This window comes from Diabrotica virgifera, chromosome 3 (genome assembly GCF_917563875.1).
Source record: "Diabrotica virgifera virgifera chromosome 3, PGI_DIABVI_V3a".
In the NCBI taxonomy this organism is placed as follows: domain Eukaryota; kingdom Metazoa; phylum Arthropoda; class Insecta; order Coleoptera; family Chrysomelidae; genus Diabrotica; species Diabrotica virgifera.
Genome location: NC_065445.1, coordinates 120,777,555 through 120,795,977, shown reverse-complemented (window position 1 = coordinate 120,795,977; position 18,423 = coordinate 120,777,555). Strand labels below are relative to the sequence as shown.

Sequence of the window (18,423 nt, the reverse complement as noted above, 5' to 3'; positions counted from 1 at the left end):
CACAAGTAAGACTTACATTTGACACATACCTTGAGCTTTAATTTTGGCCTATCCTCCAATGCTGTTAGTTAGTGGTACCCACATAATATAAAAAAAATCACTTGAGGCACTAGCCTAAAAATTCTGGGATATATAGTCAATGTTAAAGAGTTATATTACTATCGTATCTCATGCAAACAGTGTAATTTATTATTTGTTAAAAATTACTCAAATATTAAGGGAATAATTACTAACATCGTTGCCTTTACAATGTTTTAAACCTTTTACACTAATTTTAGGTGCCGACAGTCTTTGCGGTAGATTAACAGAAAAAATCAATTCGAATCATGGATACCGATTAGTTATAGCACACATGCCACTGTTGATGGTGTGCCTAGAAGGTTTGGGTAATCTCGCCCAAAAGTTTCCAAATATAGCTTCGACTTCGATATACTGCTTAAGGGATTTCTTGATAACGCCTTCACCGATTTTATCCAAACTACATAGGCAAGCTAACGAGAAGGGTATTAGAGAAAATGTAAAAATTACTGGTAAGATAATTGATGTGTCATTTGGAAACTGTTGATAACAATGTTATTTGTCGAGGAAATGAAGCATTTTGGCTCGCAATTTTTTCGTCCAGCATGGATTTACTTGAAATTTTCACAGAAGGTAGGGAATAGTCCAAGGATCATTTTCTATATCATGCCGCTCTACGCTAAAACCTTGGGGGTGGTTGCCACCCCATCTCAGGGCCGGGAAATTTTTATTACTTTTTAACCATGTAAATCGATGTAAAAAGTAATTCTAAAAAAAATGTTCTTTACATTTTCTTCGTAAAACTAATATTTTTCTAGTTATTCGCGCTTGAAAGTAACAGTTTTTCGATGAAAAAATCGATTTTTTAGAGGGTTTTTGAGAATACCACGAAAAATATGCATATAATAAAAAAAACTGTAGATACCAAAATTGTATCTTTTAGTAACACAAACCAAATTATTTTTCTGTAATATCTTTAAGACCAATACAAACCGAGATACGGCATGTTAAAAGTTAGCTTTTTTCGTCAAATGCATAATTTGAAATATTCAAAGTAAAATAACGGAAAAACTTTGCATTTTTCGAGGAAAACGTAAATAATATTTTTTCAAGTATACGGCTAGGCTTTTTAAAAAATAACCTGCTTTTCTCTATGAAAAAATTAGTGAAAACAACCCCATAACTACCCTTCTAACTAAAAATTGATCTTCACTTTTCTGTAATTCATTTTATATTTGTATTATCAATACATCCAAGAAGTTTGACTTATTTAATAGGGCTAATTTTAGAAAAATTGGAGTTACAGTTAGATTTTCATTACAGTGAACAGTTAGCGAGATATAGCTATTTAAAACCTCTATTTACGAGCAAACACCCCCTTATTCGAGCCCTTTAAACCCACTTTTTTCCAAAAATTCGGATAGTCCGCTTATGGATAATTTTCAAGGTATGTATAATATTGTCCTTTTCATGAGCATTTTTCAATGCATAACAAATGATAGGAAAAAGGGTAAGTCCGTGATAATACACATTTATGACATTTATACTAACATGACATTTTAGTTAAATCTGACAGTTGTCACATTTTATTTTCAATTTGGAATAAAAACAAATCAAATGTGTTTCTTGCATTTACAGCGTGTCTACTTAAGTTAGAAACATATGGGAAACTTTTTTATTATTAATTTTACGAAAAAAAGTTATTCTTCATAAAAAGTTCTGCATGCTCTAAAACCTAAAATTCAATCATTAAATATCAAATTTTATCAATATTATACAAGGTATGTCAAAAAATATTAATTTCGTTCAAGGGTAAAGTATATTTATTTCTCTGAATATCAAAAATTCTAATTATGAAAAGTTGTTTGGAATTGAAAACTAAGATCAAATATGCATTATATGCTTCTAATTGAAAAAAAAATAAGGTAAAGTTTCAATCCTAATAGCGACATTAATAATATTGAAAAATATTAAAAATATTACTAAAAGATTTTTAAATTGAAAACTTATTGGTCCATTTCCCTGGTGACACCTCCAAAGCTTCTACAATATGCAAGCCAGATGGATGCTGCAGTGAAGACAAAAGGGAAGGAATTCTACACTATGCAATTCACAACCCCCGTCTGCAGCTTGGTAAAGTTCCAACGGAAAGTGGACCTAGTTAATCTATAGGAGTAGGATAAAAATAAAAAATAAAAATGTATACGATTCAGAGTGCTGGACTGCGCTCCGTATTCTAATTGAAAAATAAGATTGTTTTGCATTCGCATTGCAACTGAATAAAAATGGTATACATTTTTATTTTTGAAAAAAAATATTTTCCCAACTTTTCTCAAATTTATGGATACTTAACTTCGTTTTTATTTATTACACATAAGATAATCCTTTTATTATTACTTTTACGAAAAAAAGGTATTCTTTATAAAAATATCTGTATTTCCTAAGCCCTAAGATGCAATCATCAAATATCACATTTTATTAATTTTATATGAGTTATGTCAAAAAATATGAATTTCACTCAGGAGTAAAGTACCTTTATTTGTCACAATATTGAAAATTGTTATTACAAATGGTTGTTTAGAATTAAAAACAATGTTTCAATATGAAATTACATCGTTCTATTTGAAATATTGTGAAATATAAAGGTACATACTATACTCATTAGCGAAATTCATATTTTTTGACACACTTCGTATAAAATTAAAAAATGTTGATATATCATGGTTGTATCTAAGTGTTTAGACCATGCAGAGCTTTTTATAAAGAATAATTTTTTTTCGTAAAATGAATAATAAAAGAGTTAAGTATTATATTTGTAATAAATAAAAACGATGTTGGGTATTCATAAATTTGAGAAAAATTTGTAAATTTTTTTTTTTCAATTAGAAGCATGTAATTGCATATTTGATCTTGGTTTTTAATTCCAAACAACTTTCCATAATAAGAATTTTCGATATTCAGAGAAATAAAGGTACTCTACCCTTGAACGAAATTCATATTTTTTGACATACCTCGTATAATATTGATAAAATTTGATATCTAATGATTGAATCTTAGGTTTTAGAGCATGCAGAACTTTTTATCAAGAATAACTTTTTTTCGTAAAATTAATAATAAAACAGTTTCTCATATGTTTCCAACTTAAGTAGACACGCTGTATAAAATGGTATTTTCTTTGATTTGTATAGTCTTATAAATTATACAGATTATATTTGTAATATTATTATCTAATTAAAAAAAATATTTTTTTATTATGGCGCCATCTATCGACAACTAGAATAACTAGAATAAATGTTATATGTCACCGACGAAATGTAATCACCGACGTGCGTTTTTTTCTGTCACATACAATTTAATGCGTTAGAAAGAAATCGAAAAACTGTGACGCACTGAAAGATGATCATGAGAAAAAGAATACCACAGAAAAGGTTCGTATACTGGAAGATGACTTAAAAACTATTTGTATTTGTACATGTTTGTAAATTAGTATTTTTGTGTAAATAAATATTTTTGTAATTCTTTAATTCTATTTTTTTTCTGTATAATCTATTAAAATATCTACTTGTAAAAACTGTAATGTTATTAAGGGTGGTTTTTAAGGGTTGAAATATTATGATATTATATCCTAAAGTATAAAACAATCATTATTTAACCAATCAAAACCAAATTTTACCCATATTAAAGTTTACAATGTTTTTATATAATTTTTGACAGTAAGGGGTAGTTTGCACCCCTAAAAATAATCAACGCCCTTAAGCATGATATAGAATATGAAGTACAGGGTGAGATGATCCTAATCCCAAATTTTTATGTAAATCGATGCAAGCCGAAATTATTCTTTTAGGGTAGTAAATTTTTTATATATAGCTCCAACAAGGGTGGTTTTAAGGGTTGAAATATTATGATAGTATATCTTAAAGCATAAAACAATCATTATGTAACTAATAAGAACCAAATGTTGACAACATTAAAGTTTAAAATGTTATTTTATAATTTTTTACAATTAGGGGTAGTTTTAACCCTTAAAAAACCAAAAGCGTACAACGGCTCAATATAGAAAATGAACTAGAGAGTGTAATGAAGCTAATTCCAAATTTTTGTACAAATCGATGCTGGACGAAAAAATTGCGAGGTTTTGCCATTTTTTCAGCTTTATTTCCTCGACTATATTATTTGGTAGAACAATGATTAATGTCAGTCTGTCGATTAAACGATTCTGTATATATTCCGGTGGACCAATATCATATACACTTGCGAGCCAAAAAATCTACTCAAAAGTAAAATAAGTTATTATTTAAGTTTATATTATTTATTAAGGTTATTTTATTTGACTACGCTGTTTGGCAAGTGTCTATCCACATATGTAAATTTAGAAGTAAAATATTGTGAACAGAAGTAATTTTTACTGCAATGACACCAATGTTTATAAAGTTAGTAACTAAAGAACATTACAAAGATAACAGAAGCTACATGTCATCAGCGCGTCATCAAAACGGACAACGCGTTCCAAGATTGCAGCTTTAATTTTGAATATTTTGTTAAGCTATTTGGCACACATATTTGTCATATAGTAAAGAATGGCGGTACGGGACCCAATTTGAAAAATATTTTAGTATGTGGAAATTACTCCATTTCTAAATAAAATATTACAAAAACGAGCCTGTACTGCCATTAAGAAGAACAAAAAATACACTTTCTTCAAATAAACTTTTTTATCCCATGCCTACATTTTGTGTCACATTGGAACTGCATCTATTACAAGAAATTAAAAATATTATAACGAATTAGGCAACATAGAGAAATAGTCACTATCATTTTAACAAACCTGCGTCAAGTATAACATCACCGTTTTTATACCTGTTCTGCTGTTATCTATATCGATATCTGTTCAGTGCAGTAGTGTATTATTTTATAAAATATTGGAATTCGTTAATGTTAATCCGTAGGAAAGTAGTGCTTGTTTATAATTAATTTAATATATTTTTGTGTAATAGAACCAAGTTGTCGGACTATTTGAAAAAATAAATTTTATTATTAATATTGTGAGTTTTGTAGGTAAGTATATTTTACGTAAAATATTTCGCATTCTAATGCGAGTATATAAAGTTTTAGGAGGATATTTTATTCTAGAAATATCATCAATAGTTTAAAATTTAAATTTTAAATTTAAATAAAAAAACCAAAATACACGCTTTTAATAAAATTTTCAACTATTTTGGCTTATTTTTATAAATATTTATTTACTTTAAAATTGTTTTCTATTACTTTCATTTAGCGCGCCTATGAGTATTTTGTCACAATATTGAGCCGTCATCTTAGTGTCAAATATACCCGACGCACTGTTGCCAAAGTTTCGCAGAACTTTCGAAAAAGGGTGTGCTACTATCTCCCGAAGTAATTTTGATGACGCGAATTTGGCCTCTTAATATTGTATGTGAGAAAACTTGTTATGAATGAAAGTCATTATGTAATGTATATAAAAGTAAATTAACATAAAAAATCAAAATTAATACTGAGTATTTCCTTCTCTGCGTTGTATTACACTTTCCATGCGAGATTTTAAGGACCTTATTAAGTTTCTGACTGATTCCTGAAGAATCGGAATATGGATAATGGAATCAGGATAATGAATCGATCATCCATCTGTGTCATTACTCGTTGCCCAAAACTTGTCGTTGACTGTAGCTACCGATCTCCTGGTATGGACGGTAAGCTCTTGAGACTGCAGACTACGTCATAAGAAGGCAACGGGCAGTCTTCTGACTATAGCGCTCTCGTAATTATACAATTACCTGGGCCGCCTTCGCAGTTGAAATATTAATTTATAAAATATACACTTATTGCACTTTGAAGTATACACACACGTCAACGTTTGAAACGCGACTGAGACGACCACCGGCAAATTTATAGGGGTCTAAATTGCGTAGAACGTGTCCGTTACAATGTTTGCTGCATTCCCTATGCAATACAGAAATATGCAAATTTTACAACACTTTGCCAAGGTGCACAAAACAATTATTTTTTTCAAGCTCTAAGACATTCTTTTTTTGAATTAGTTGTCTTAATAATCCGGTCAACTTAGACATCAAAATAGTTGGCAAACAACAAAAATTGCCGGAAAGCCAAATTTTGGTGGAGAGCTAACGTTTACCATAACAAATAAAGTTTTAAAAATCCCCATCGGTCCCATTTGTGGAACAAAAGTTATTCGGGGTCAAAGGTCAAAATTTGAGATTTTTTGGATTTTTCACGAAAAAGGTAAGTTTTATCAAAAAAAAACCTCAAACCAAAGTTGTAGATCTTAACATTCTCTACAAAAATAGTCCTTACGATTTTTTTCCTAAGAGTTACCATTCCTGAGATATCGCGATTTTAAAATATATTGTCCTTTTCATGATCATTTTTCAGTGCGTAACAAATGATAGGAAAAAGGGTAAGTCCGTGATAATACACATTTATGACATTTATTCTAACATGACATTTTAGTTAAATCTGACAGTTGTCACATTTTATTTTCAATTTGGAATAAAAACCAATGAAATGTGTTTCTTGCATTTATAAAATGGTATTTTCTTTGATTTGTATAGTCTTATAAATTATACAGATTATATTTGTAATATTATTATCTAATTAAAAAAAATTATATTTTTATTATGGCGCCATCTATCGACAACTAGAATAACTAGAATAAATGTAATAAAAATGTCACCCGACGAAATGTAATCAACGACGTGCCTTTTTTTCTGTCACATATAATTTAATGCGTTAGAAAGAAATCGAAAAACTGTGACGCACTGAAAGATGATCATGAGAAATACTGTACATTATACATTATATGTACTATAAGCCACGTATATACCTACATATCAGGCACTAAGACAAGTATAAATGCTTATTTGAGTCTCTTTTATATAATATATTATACTATTCTGCAAATATTTCTTCAAAAGATAAATCAGTCCCAATCTGAATTTTCTCTATCCACGTGGCCTTGAAAACATTTGGCTATACCATTGTTTAAAAAAGAACAAATTGTCTATTCTAAACAATGGCTATATTATTGTTCGTAGGTCTTGTTCATGGTACCTGTTTCTTTTAGTGCTAAAGGTCCAGTTCAAATGAATATAAGTACTTATTACAAGCGTCTACTTTTGAACATCCGGCAAGAGGAAGAAGAAGAAATCGAAGAAGACTTGGCTGTTGAAGTAGACTTTCAAGAATATGAATCTGATTAAAATATCTAAAGAAATCAAAACAATAGTTAACCCAATATAATCAATAGCAATATCAGTAATCAATAATAAGGTAATATCTAGAACTTAACCGGTATTGTTTCCTTAAATTATCCTAAAATTGTCAAAACAGTTAGTAGAGTAGGAATACAGGGGAAACCACGATAAAAAAACGCGCCGACTACACTACCTCACAGGTGCATATCATGTATAATGTGACTTTTAGAATCGCGATATCTCAGGAATGGCAACTCTTAGGAAAAAAATCGTAAGGACTATTTTTGTAGAGAATTTTAAGATCTACAACTTTGGTTTGAAGTTTTTTTTTTGATAAAACTTGCCGTTTTCGAGAAAAATCCAAAAAATCTCAAATTTTGACCTTTGACCCCGAATAACTTTTGTTGCACACATGGGATCAATGGGGATTTTTAAAACTTTATTTGTTATCGTAAACCCTAGCTCTCCACCAAAATTTGGCTATCCAGCAATTTTTGTTATTTCAAATGTCTATATAGACCGGGTTATAATTCAAAGAACATGAAATTACTAAGCATAAACTACGATTCATCGATTGTGTCGAGTTTTTTGCCTGCAAATGCACTATAATTAGTTACCAAGTATAATCAAATTATATTTTTTAGCTCAAGGTAATCAACTGAAAGCAGAAAATACGAAAACATTGTCTCCTGTCCAGACAGCATTTGAAAAATTGAGGGACGCTGCTATCGAAAATCTGTGTATAGCTTTAAGTGCAGCTCATACATTAGATCCAGATTGTGTTAGAGCTCTAGTTGCTTCCGTATCGAATCGTTTATTTACTGCAGAAAAGAGCGACAGGTAAATAGACCAAATACATTTTAGAAACTGTTTTCTTGTGGTATCTATAAGTTAAATATTATATTTTTTATATAATCTATATATATATATATATATATATATATATATATATATATATATATATATATATATATATATATATATATATATGAGCAATATTTCTACTTTTCGGTGAATTTTGTGGGGAGGGTCCTCGGATTTTCTTCAAATTTTAGTATGTTATTGGACCTATTTAAAAAACGTTATCCTGAGAGTTACAGACCCCTAGGGGCCTTAGAGCCCTAGTTAGGGCCCGTCAAAGACCCAAAAAAGGTCGTTTTTGCCGTATATTTGACAGGCTGTATATCGGCTCCCATTTAACCGATTTTGACTTACCAAACGTCATTGTCTTTGTAATTTTAAGTAGTTTTTTCCATGACAATTTCAAGGCTTTAGTCAATAACCCTGATTTTTGAGACCATTTTAAGTAACGCTAAAAATTTCAAAAAATTACTATTTTCAAAAATTTATCAAAAATCTAATTTTAATCGGATTTTCATTTTCTGGACGACAGTTAAAAGGTATTAAAAAGGGCTTTAAAATGGTATTTTGTGAGTTAAAATCCCTTCAGTAGAAGTGGAGATAAAACAGATTGAAAATAGACATTTTTGTAAAAATGGGGATTTTACGCATTTTCAAAGTGCTGGCACCTTTTGGGGTATATATTAAATTGTACAAAAATTTTTTTACAGGCAGTTTTTTTATATAAATAATAACGTTTCATTGGAGATTTTCTTGGCCCGAGCCTCTATCTACCTTATATAGCCCTCTAAAAATGAGTATTTTGTTACTCAAATGAGGCAACTTAACAAACAACTTACGGCTTATTTCTATCAATCAGATAGCCTGAAGACTTTATCTATCACAGATTATAAAAGTAGAGATTAAAACCTTTTATTTAAGGGGTCATACAAACTTCTAGGTAGCCTAGAAGTGCAGTTATGATATTTCAAAGTCTTAACTAAAATCAAAGTATCAATTCTGTGAACGCTACTTTTATAGACTAAGAGCCGCTATAGATGAAATTTGATAATTATTTTAAGCACGATAAAAGCCTAAAACTTAAATAGTAGAACCTAAAAGAAAAGCTATGAACACTCTGCCGTCACTTTTTAGAGGCACACACCTCGACAGTGGCGCATCAAACATTCTACTTATGGAGGGGATAAATAAATTAAAAGGTACCCTCCCTCACTCCCAGAATAATTTTTTTTATTTTTTAAAGTTATACGTGATTCAAAAATAAGACTCAGTTGTAATTTCAACCCGCCTCCCCTGTTTTCCTACCCCCACCATCAAAAAGTTCATTTCTCGTTTTTTATTTTTTTTAGGTGGGATGTAATCAATTTTAAAATTTCAAAAAATTCACACGCATACTTGTGGCTTTTACAAAACATGCCTATTTTTTATAGACACGTAGGTTGAGTGACGTAACCTAAAAAAAATTATTTTTTATTTTTATAAACTTTTAAACGAAAAACTTTTTTTGGGGATGGCTGTTGGACTATTTTGTTTAAATCTTGTGTATTTTATCAAATGCTATATTTCTAATTTATTTCAGAAGTTTCCGTAAGGTTCTCCATCTTCAAAAATCCAAAAAATTGTTTTTCGAGGGGGTTTTTGGGGGTTTCAACGTATTTCTCCAATTTTTAAATATTCTACAGGACACAGTTACTTCAATTTACATATAACCTGTAAAAAAACATTAATTTAATCTATTTTGAAGTCTATAAAATAGGGAAAATCACCAAAAATCCCCTAAAAAACAGTTTTTTGGATTTTTTGGTGGTGGGGGAAGGGGGATGGGGGTGGTGTGTTAAAATTACACTGAGTTTTATTTCTTAATAACGTAGAACTTTAAAAAATTAACAAAATTGAATTCTGGGTGTAAGGAAGGGTACCTTTTAATTTATTTATCCCGTTCATAAGTGGAAAGTTTGATGCGCCACTGTCGAGGTATGTGCTTCTAAAAAGTGACGGTATAGTGTTCATACGTTTTCTTTTAGGTTTTATTGTTTAAGTTATGGCCTCTTATCGTGCCTAAAATAGTTAACAAATTTCACCCATAGCGGCTCTTAGTCTATAAAAGTAGCGTTCACAGAATTGATACTTTAATTTTAGTTAGGATTTTGAAATATCATAACTGTACTTCTAGGCTACCCAGAAGTTTGTGTGAGCCCTCAAATAAAAGGTTGTGATCTCTACTTTTCTAATCCGTAATAGTTAAAGTCTTCAGGCTCTCTGATTGATAGAAATAGGCCGTAAGTTGTTTGTTAAGTCACCTCATTTGAGTAACAAAATACTCATTTTTAGAGGGTCATATAAGGTAGATAGAGGCCCGGGCCAAGAAAATCTCCAATACGAAGTTATTATTTATATAAAAAGCTACTTCTAAAAAAATTTTTGTACAATTTAATATATACCCCAAAACGTGTCAGCACTTTGAAAATCCGTAAAAACGCGATTTTTACAAAAATGTCCATTTTCAATCTGTTGTATATCCGCTTCTACCGAACGGATTTTAACTCTTGAAATATTGCTTTAAAGACCTTTTTATTACCTTTAAACCGCCGACCAGAAAAAGAAAATCGGATTAAAATTAGATTTTTAACAAATTTTTGAAAATAGCAATTTTTTGAAATTTTTAGCGTTACTTAAAATGGTCCCAAAAATCAAGGTTATTAATTAGAGACTTGAAATTGTCATTGATAAAACTACTTAAAATTATAAAGAAAATAACGTTTGGTGAGTTAAAATCGGTTAACTGGGAGTCGATATACAGCCTGTCAAATATAGGCTAAAAACGACCTTTTTTGGGTCTTTGACGGCCCTATCTAGGGCTCTAAGGCCCCTAGGGGGCTGTAACCCTCAGGATGACGTTTTCTCAATAGGTCCAATAACATACTAAAATTTGAAGAAAATCCGAGGACCCTCCCCACAAAATTCACCGAAAAGTAGAAATATTGCTCATATATATATATATATATATATATATATATATATATATATATATATATATATATATATATATATATATATATATATATATATCTATAAGTAATTGTGATTGTAATATGACGTTCCAATTTCCATCCGGAAATCGTTTTCAAAAAAAGATTATTTTAAAATAGTGAGCTGTTATTATAACCAATAGTTGTTTGGCGGTTATTGTTTTCCAAATTGACTTACTTAGCCTCCTTCTTATAGATAAATAACCATGCTTTTAGTTGAAAATACTGAGAGTAGTGTTTGTACCCTGAAGATGATATAAAATTTTGATTGTTTTGTGTGCTTGTTATCATTTGAGATAAACCACAAGATCACTAAGTGTAAAATAATCGAGCATGAAATATACATCATAAACAGAGACTTCGACAAATCACAGATATGCAAACATGTCTGGGACAAGGAGCACAGAGTATAATGGATAAATACATCAATAGTCATGAAAAAAACAGACATGAAAAAGAAAAACACAAATTTTAATAATACACTGACCGGCACAAAAAACAGCCACCCCACAAAATGGGTAATTTTTGATGTCTTGAATCTCCTAAAGCTGTTGTCCGATTTAAGTGATTTTTTTAATATTTTATAGCCTTATCTTTTAACAATATTGCTGTAATAAAATTGTTGCTAGACAGGTAAATTATCATTGTATACCGGGTGGACCAATCAACTGTGTTTTATTCTCAAAGTTCACCACACCCTGTGGAATATTCTAGCATTTATAAAATATTGAAATTAAAACCCAACTATAGCCTCAGGTTTTCTTAACATTCTGTTTTTTGATTCATTCGCTTATGTTGCATAATAAAAAAGTTAGGTACTTTAACAACTAGCCATGTTCTTCATTAATACAGGGTGTTTCTAAATAAGTGCGAAAAATTTTAAGGAATAATTCTGCATAAAACAATATTGACCGTTTGCTTATAAACATATGCCCGCAAATGCTTCGTTTCCGATATACGGGATGTTGAATTTTTTCTTACAAACTGACGATTTATTTATTGCTCTAAAAACCAGTTGAGATATGCAAATAAAATTTGGCAGGTTTTAAGAGGTTGTTATTGCGCATTTTTGACATACAATTAAGAATTTTATATTCACCATTGGCGTGCATGCGGGTAATATTACCCGTATGCGCGCCAATGGAGAATGTAAAATTCTTAATTACATGTCAAAAAATATGCAATAACTGTATCTTAAATCCTACCAAATTTAATTTTCATATCTCAACCGGTTTTAGAGCAATAAATAAATCGTCAGTTTGTAAGAAAATAATTCAACATCCAGTATCTCGGAAACGAAGCATTTGCGGCCATGTGTTTATAAAGCAAACGGCCATTAAAGTTTGCCGCACTTATTGAGAAACGCCCTGTATTAATTAAGGTTGATCTGAACCCCCCCAAAAAAAAATTTGAAGTTCAAAAATTTTGAAAAAATTTGAGAAGGTGTATGTGATTACTAGAAGCATTTTGACAAATTTTGAGCAAACTTCATGTTTTCATTTTCGAAAAAACTCAAAAATACTCTTTTTTTCCAAGTATAAAACGGGAAAACCAAACATACAATTTTGTTAATTTTCTTACAGGATAAAGATATAATCCTAAGAAATACTTATGAATTTTTTTAAAATTTTTGATCTTACAGTTTTGCCACAATAGGAAAAAATAATATGTTTTGGCTTATAATAAAGCTACCGGTAAGAAATCGGACAAAATTTTAATAACAACATATATAAAACTGTAAGAGTGGAAAATATTTGCAATAAAATGTTCAATATCTTTTCCTAAACATATGAAAAATCTCGTTAAACAAGAATTATATCTTGAATTGCCGCTGTGAATTTGTACCGCCATGACGTGGCTCCACCTACACCATCGGTAATATTTATGTTCGATAGATAGCAGTACCTTCTGCTAGAATCGCGTCAAACAGAACTTTATCCTAGCAGCGTTGCCATATCAATTACTTTGTACAACAAAATGTTTTATTGTATTATAGTTAGTAGGTAATATAATATAGATATAAGACTACTATAACGTCTATTTATAACGCATCAACGTGACCTTCTGAAATTAATTTAACTACTGTTCCTGAAATATTGTCAGTCCCCTTGGCCGTATGCCGTATTAGATTTTGATATATTTGGGGCCGGTACTTTCTGTCTCGATTAAACCCGAGTTGGCTTTTTAATGTTTTTAAGTAACATAAGTTGTCTTTTTTATTTGTATTTTTTCATGTAACTCTGAAGCTTTGTATTTGACTATACATATTTTGAATTGGAGCATAAATAGTCTTCTTTTGTCAAATAGTTTTTCTAATAACTACCATCCATGGTGTTTCTCTTTTGCCGCACTTATGTTTATTAAAGATTTTAATTTAAACCATTATTTTATCTTTAAAATTTTCCTTGTTCATTACTTTTTGCATTTGTGGTGAGCTAAATTTAAAGGAAAACAATTGGACGATATTTAAATAGATTTGGAGTAAGAGTAAATAAATAACCACTTCTGAAATTAATTCAGGGTAGGTTAAAAAATATTTTCACCTTCATATTAAAAATAAAAAAAGAAATAATAACAATCAATTTTAAAAATCTTACATCTATATTGATTTCTTCTACATATGTACAAAAACAACAGAAATAAATAAATATTAGCGAAGACAAAAGAAAAAATGTGTTGACACTTAATAATATGTTAAATAAACGTATTGATTAGTCTGATGCAAGTAGAACTAGAACTGTTATATGGAGCTAATCTGGATCGGTATAAATTAGATGAGAAAGAAAAAATCTAATAAACAGTTTCTTTGAGAGCAGGAAGAGAAAGAGTATGGAATATTAGAAAATGAAAACGGCGCGGCAGAATAATCATCGATAAAGAAGTAAAAAGGAAACGCGATAACGATATCTAGTTTTATCTGATAAGACACGAAGAAAAGCCAGAAATTGCTATTAAAACAAAAAATATAGTAAAGCAGTGTGGATTGTTTGTGTGCTTGGAAAAAGGTTATCGCTTTTTATGAGCTTCCCCGGACGGTTAGTAGGCGATAATAAGATTGTGGAAGTTAAGTGACTGTATTCAGCCCGAGAATATACACCTCTAGAGACAGCCAAATCCATAAAAACATGTAGCTTGTCAAGTGAATGTCCCTAAAGAAAACAATAACTTCTTCTTTAGCCTGTTTGCATCCACTCCTCGACAAAGGCCTCCCATGATTTCTCCACTCTTCTCTGCTTTGTGTTATTTGGTACCAGTTTCTCCCCACTTTTGCTTTGAAGTCATCTAGCCATCTTTTTCGTGGTCTTCCTCTGCTACTAATATGCTCGCGTGGTCTCCAATGTACAATGTTCTCGTCCACCTTTCGTTGTTTTGCCGTGCCACGTGTCTTATCCAGTTCCATTTCATTTGCGCAATTCTTCCAATTACATATTCCACCTTCGTTCTGTTTCGTACGTCCCATTTCGAATATGTTCTCTCAGAGATACTCCTAACATAGCTCGTTCGATACCCCTCTGTGTTCTTAATCTATTGGCTGATAACCCTGTAAGTGTCACGGTATCCACTCCATCAGTCATAACTGGTGGAATACAATTGTTGAATACCCTTTTTTCTAGATTTATTGGTATCTTTTTGTTTTTCAACACATCACTGAGTCTTGCAACTGCTGCCCAAGTAAATCCTTCTAGTTATCTCTGCCGTTTGATTATGTTTGTCTAGCTTGATCGTGTGACTCTTCGACAGTTTCGATCTCACTTGCATCTAAGTCCATTCTGATATTTTGATTTGTCATCACTTTTGTTTTATTTAAATTTATTTTTAAACCGCTTTTCTCAGATTCCTGTTTAAGCATCTTTAGTATGTAGATTAGTTCTTCTGTATTGTTGCTTATGAGCGCTACGTCATCGGAAAATCTTAGATGACTTAAAAATTTAAGTGACAATTTAACTTTTTCTTTTAAGACATAAGGCATCTTCTAATGCAAGAGTAAATAATTCTATATTCTATTGTCTTAATATTCTAACTTATTGGTCTGGAATTTTCGAGTTTGTGTTTGCCTCCTTTATTTTGTAGTAGAAGTAGCTGCGCATTTTGCCAAGTGGTTGGAATAGCAATATCAAAGAGGCACTTCTTCATTAGGATTTTAACTGCCTTCAAGGTAGTTTGACCTCCAGCTCTAATCATCTCTTTTGTTATTCCGTCGTCTCTATATTTTCCATTTTTCATTTGATTTAAGGCATTTATAACTTCCTCGTTAGTAATAAACCATACCATAATAATAACATTAGTAATAAACTATACCATTTATACTACAGCCAAAGATCAAATGTGTAATTTGGAGGAGAACTGTCAGAAGAAATGGAGATAAGGAGAGGGGCCAGGCAAGGTTACATACTGTCGCCGTTATTGTTTAGTGCTTATTCTGAAGAAATCACACAAGAAGCTTTGGTAAACGAGACAGTCGGCATAAAAGTGAATGAAAATTTAATTATTAAAATTAGGCATGCCGACGATACAGTCATAATATCAGACAACTTGGAAGACTTAGAAAGAATAATGAACAAAATATTAAGATATATGTGGTGGAGAATACGGACTCTCTCTTAACATCAAAAAACCCAAATTTATGAAAAATAGCAAGAACAACAATACAAATGAAATATTAACGGTAGGCGTCCAGCAGTCTGAGAGAGTAAAAAATATACTTACTTGGGAACGATAATCACAGAAAATAACGATTAGACTGCAGAAATAAGAGAGAGAATTGAAAAAGCACGTGCCAACTTCGTGAAAATAAAAAAGATTTTATACAGCAAAGATCTGATACTGGCCCTCAGAATAAGGCTAATTAAATGTTATGTACACAGTGTGCTTTACTATGGAGCTGAATCATGGACATTAAATCGAAATGCAATAAATCGACAGTTCTCTTAGCAAGACAGAGACGAACTAGTTTTGGTGTTAGTGAAATAGTTTTGAGTATATTTTTCTGTTAAAAGTCATTTTTAATATCTTTATTATAACCTTTCGGGTCTTATTCTGCGGTATCTCATGAAACTGATTAGGGTGCGTTCAAGTATTACGTAACGCGATTTTTGAAGATTTTAACCCCTCCCCTACGTAACGCACTCTTATGGGAGTTTATCTATTGCGTAACGCAATTTTTGAAGATTTTTGACCCCCCCCCCTAACCTGCGTTACGTAATACTTGAACGGTCCCTTACGCAAAAAGATCTCATGGGAATATTTTTCCCAAGAAACGCGAGGTTTTCGCCTTGCTTAAACATTTTTGCGGAATTTAAAACAAAATCCTATTATTACATCTACAGATGCATATTATGAAATATGATACTACATCCATGGTCGTCGTCCCCATGTTTACAAAAAACATATTGTTTCCATAAACTATAAGCGCTAAAACAAATTTAGCAATTTCCCTATTCTACTTTGCAAAATTCATAATAGTGTCACAACACTTGATTATACTTTTGACGCACTGTCCGTCAACGTGTTAAAAGGTTTATGTGTATAAACAAAATTTGTGCAATGCAATACATTTTTACATGATTTGTCGACAGTGAATGGAAGAGGTCGTAAAATTTTATTACCATCTTTCAGTGTGAGATAAGATGAATGCCTGACAAACTGGAATATTTAGTTACGGAGAAACATAATATGTAATTAGTCTATGTTGTGAGGCCGCTCCCGTGTGAAAAAAAATTGATTTGGTTTCTTTGCGGATTCCTATTCAAAAATGTCCCCTTTAAATAAATCATAAGGGTGCCGTCGAAATTTTTGGACAGAAATTGTTTAAAAAATGTTTCTAATCAAATTCACAAGATTACCATTTTTTGTCCAGGAAATACTTTTTCTTGTTTTTTGGGTCATTCTAAGCAAGAAAGATATCTTGTCATTTTTCTCAAAAGTTGATAGTTTTCGAGGTGAATTAAAATCTGAAAAATGCGAAAATACACATTTTCGAGGCGTAAAAACTCATATTTAAATTATTATATTTAAGGTTGGCAAATTCTTAAAGTGAAGTTTAAACATTCATTTTTGAAATTCTGAGTAGTAATCTGGTCTAACTTCAATTTAGACCGTTGTTTTTTAATTGCTAATTATGCGCGTCCATCCGATTTTAATGCCAATGCGGCAGGCTCTATTTCAACAATCTCCTATTTTGCTCTGTAATTTTTTAGGTTTTTTGGCTCCTTCTAAACAAAAAAGATATCTTCTCATTTTTCTGAGAAGTTAACAGTTTTCGAGTTACAAGGGATTTAAAATCTGAAAATTGCGAGAATACACATCGCTTGCTGAGAACATTAGTGACGTAACTTCAAAAACGTAGTTTGTAGCGCCGTAACTATTTCATGTATGCATATTGCACGGAGAATATAATATGTTTAAATGTAATACCGCCACATGTTGCGAGTTCTAGGGGTCTTTTACAGAAACGTTTGCACAATATTCCGAAGTATGGGAGAGTTGTAGAAGGAAGTAATAGGACAAACAATTTATGTTTTTATTTAACTATAAACAAATTAAGGAGAAGAACATGCAAAATATTTTTATGAATACCCTTATTATTGGAGATCGATTTATTTGAACAAGTTGGGCTAAGTCAAAAGATTATAACATCGTTCAGAAAGATAATACAGAGAGGAAATCATCAAAAACGCACAACTATAGACGAGAAACTTAAGGAAACCGTCGTAAGAAAACACATAAATAGCTTTGAGCGCGTAGAGTCTCACTATTTAAGAGCTCAAACTCGTAGAGAATTGATCTTGATGGATCATTAACCTTAGCTCAGATGTGTAGATACTACAAAGAGTAACGAGAAGAAAAGCAGTTGCCATCTGTCAAAAGATGTACATATGAAACATTTTTTAACACAGAATGTAATATCTCTTTTTTTAAACCGACGAAAGATCAGTGCGCAACTTATGAGGTGTATAAACAATGCAATCAAGAAGAAAAATACAAAGGCCAAGAACAATACACAAAAAATACAAAGGCCAAGAACAATACACACGTCACTTTCGTAGTAAAGAAAGAAGCCGAGAAGAAAAAGCAAAAGATATTACAAAGCCTACATAAAAAATAATAAACTCATAGTAGCTTGCTTCGATTTGCAAGCAGTATTAGAGTTGGTGCAAAACCTCGTGAACCTTGAAAATGCGTATGTATAACCGAAATAAAATGAAGCCTAAAAACATACGACTATTTTATTTGCTGTGAATTGCGCGACAGGGTCCCATCTGCACCCTGATGTTTTCAGTAATGTC

General features: G+C 31.1%; 1 protein-coding gene across 2 annotated transcripts in view; it reads left to right on the top strand.

Moving 5' to 3' along the window:
- LOC114343580 (phosphatidylinositol 4-kinase alpha) overlaps nucleotides 1-18,423 on the top strand; it is a 218,426-nt gene that overhangs the window by 49,834 nt on the left and 150,169 nt on the right. For both annotated transcript variants that reach the window (XM_050645477.1, XM_050645476.1), the window contains 2 exons: nucleotides 279-530; nucleotides 7,892-8,087. In XM_050645477.1, coding sequence (XP_050501434.1) covers nucleotides 279-530; nucleotides 7,892-8,087 — 448 coding nt within the window. The remainder of the gene's footprint in view (nucleotides 1-278; nucleotides 531-7,891; nucleotides 8,088-18,423) is intronic.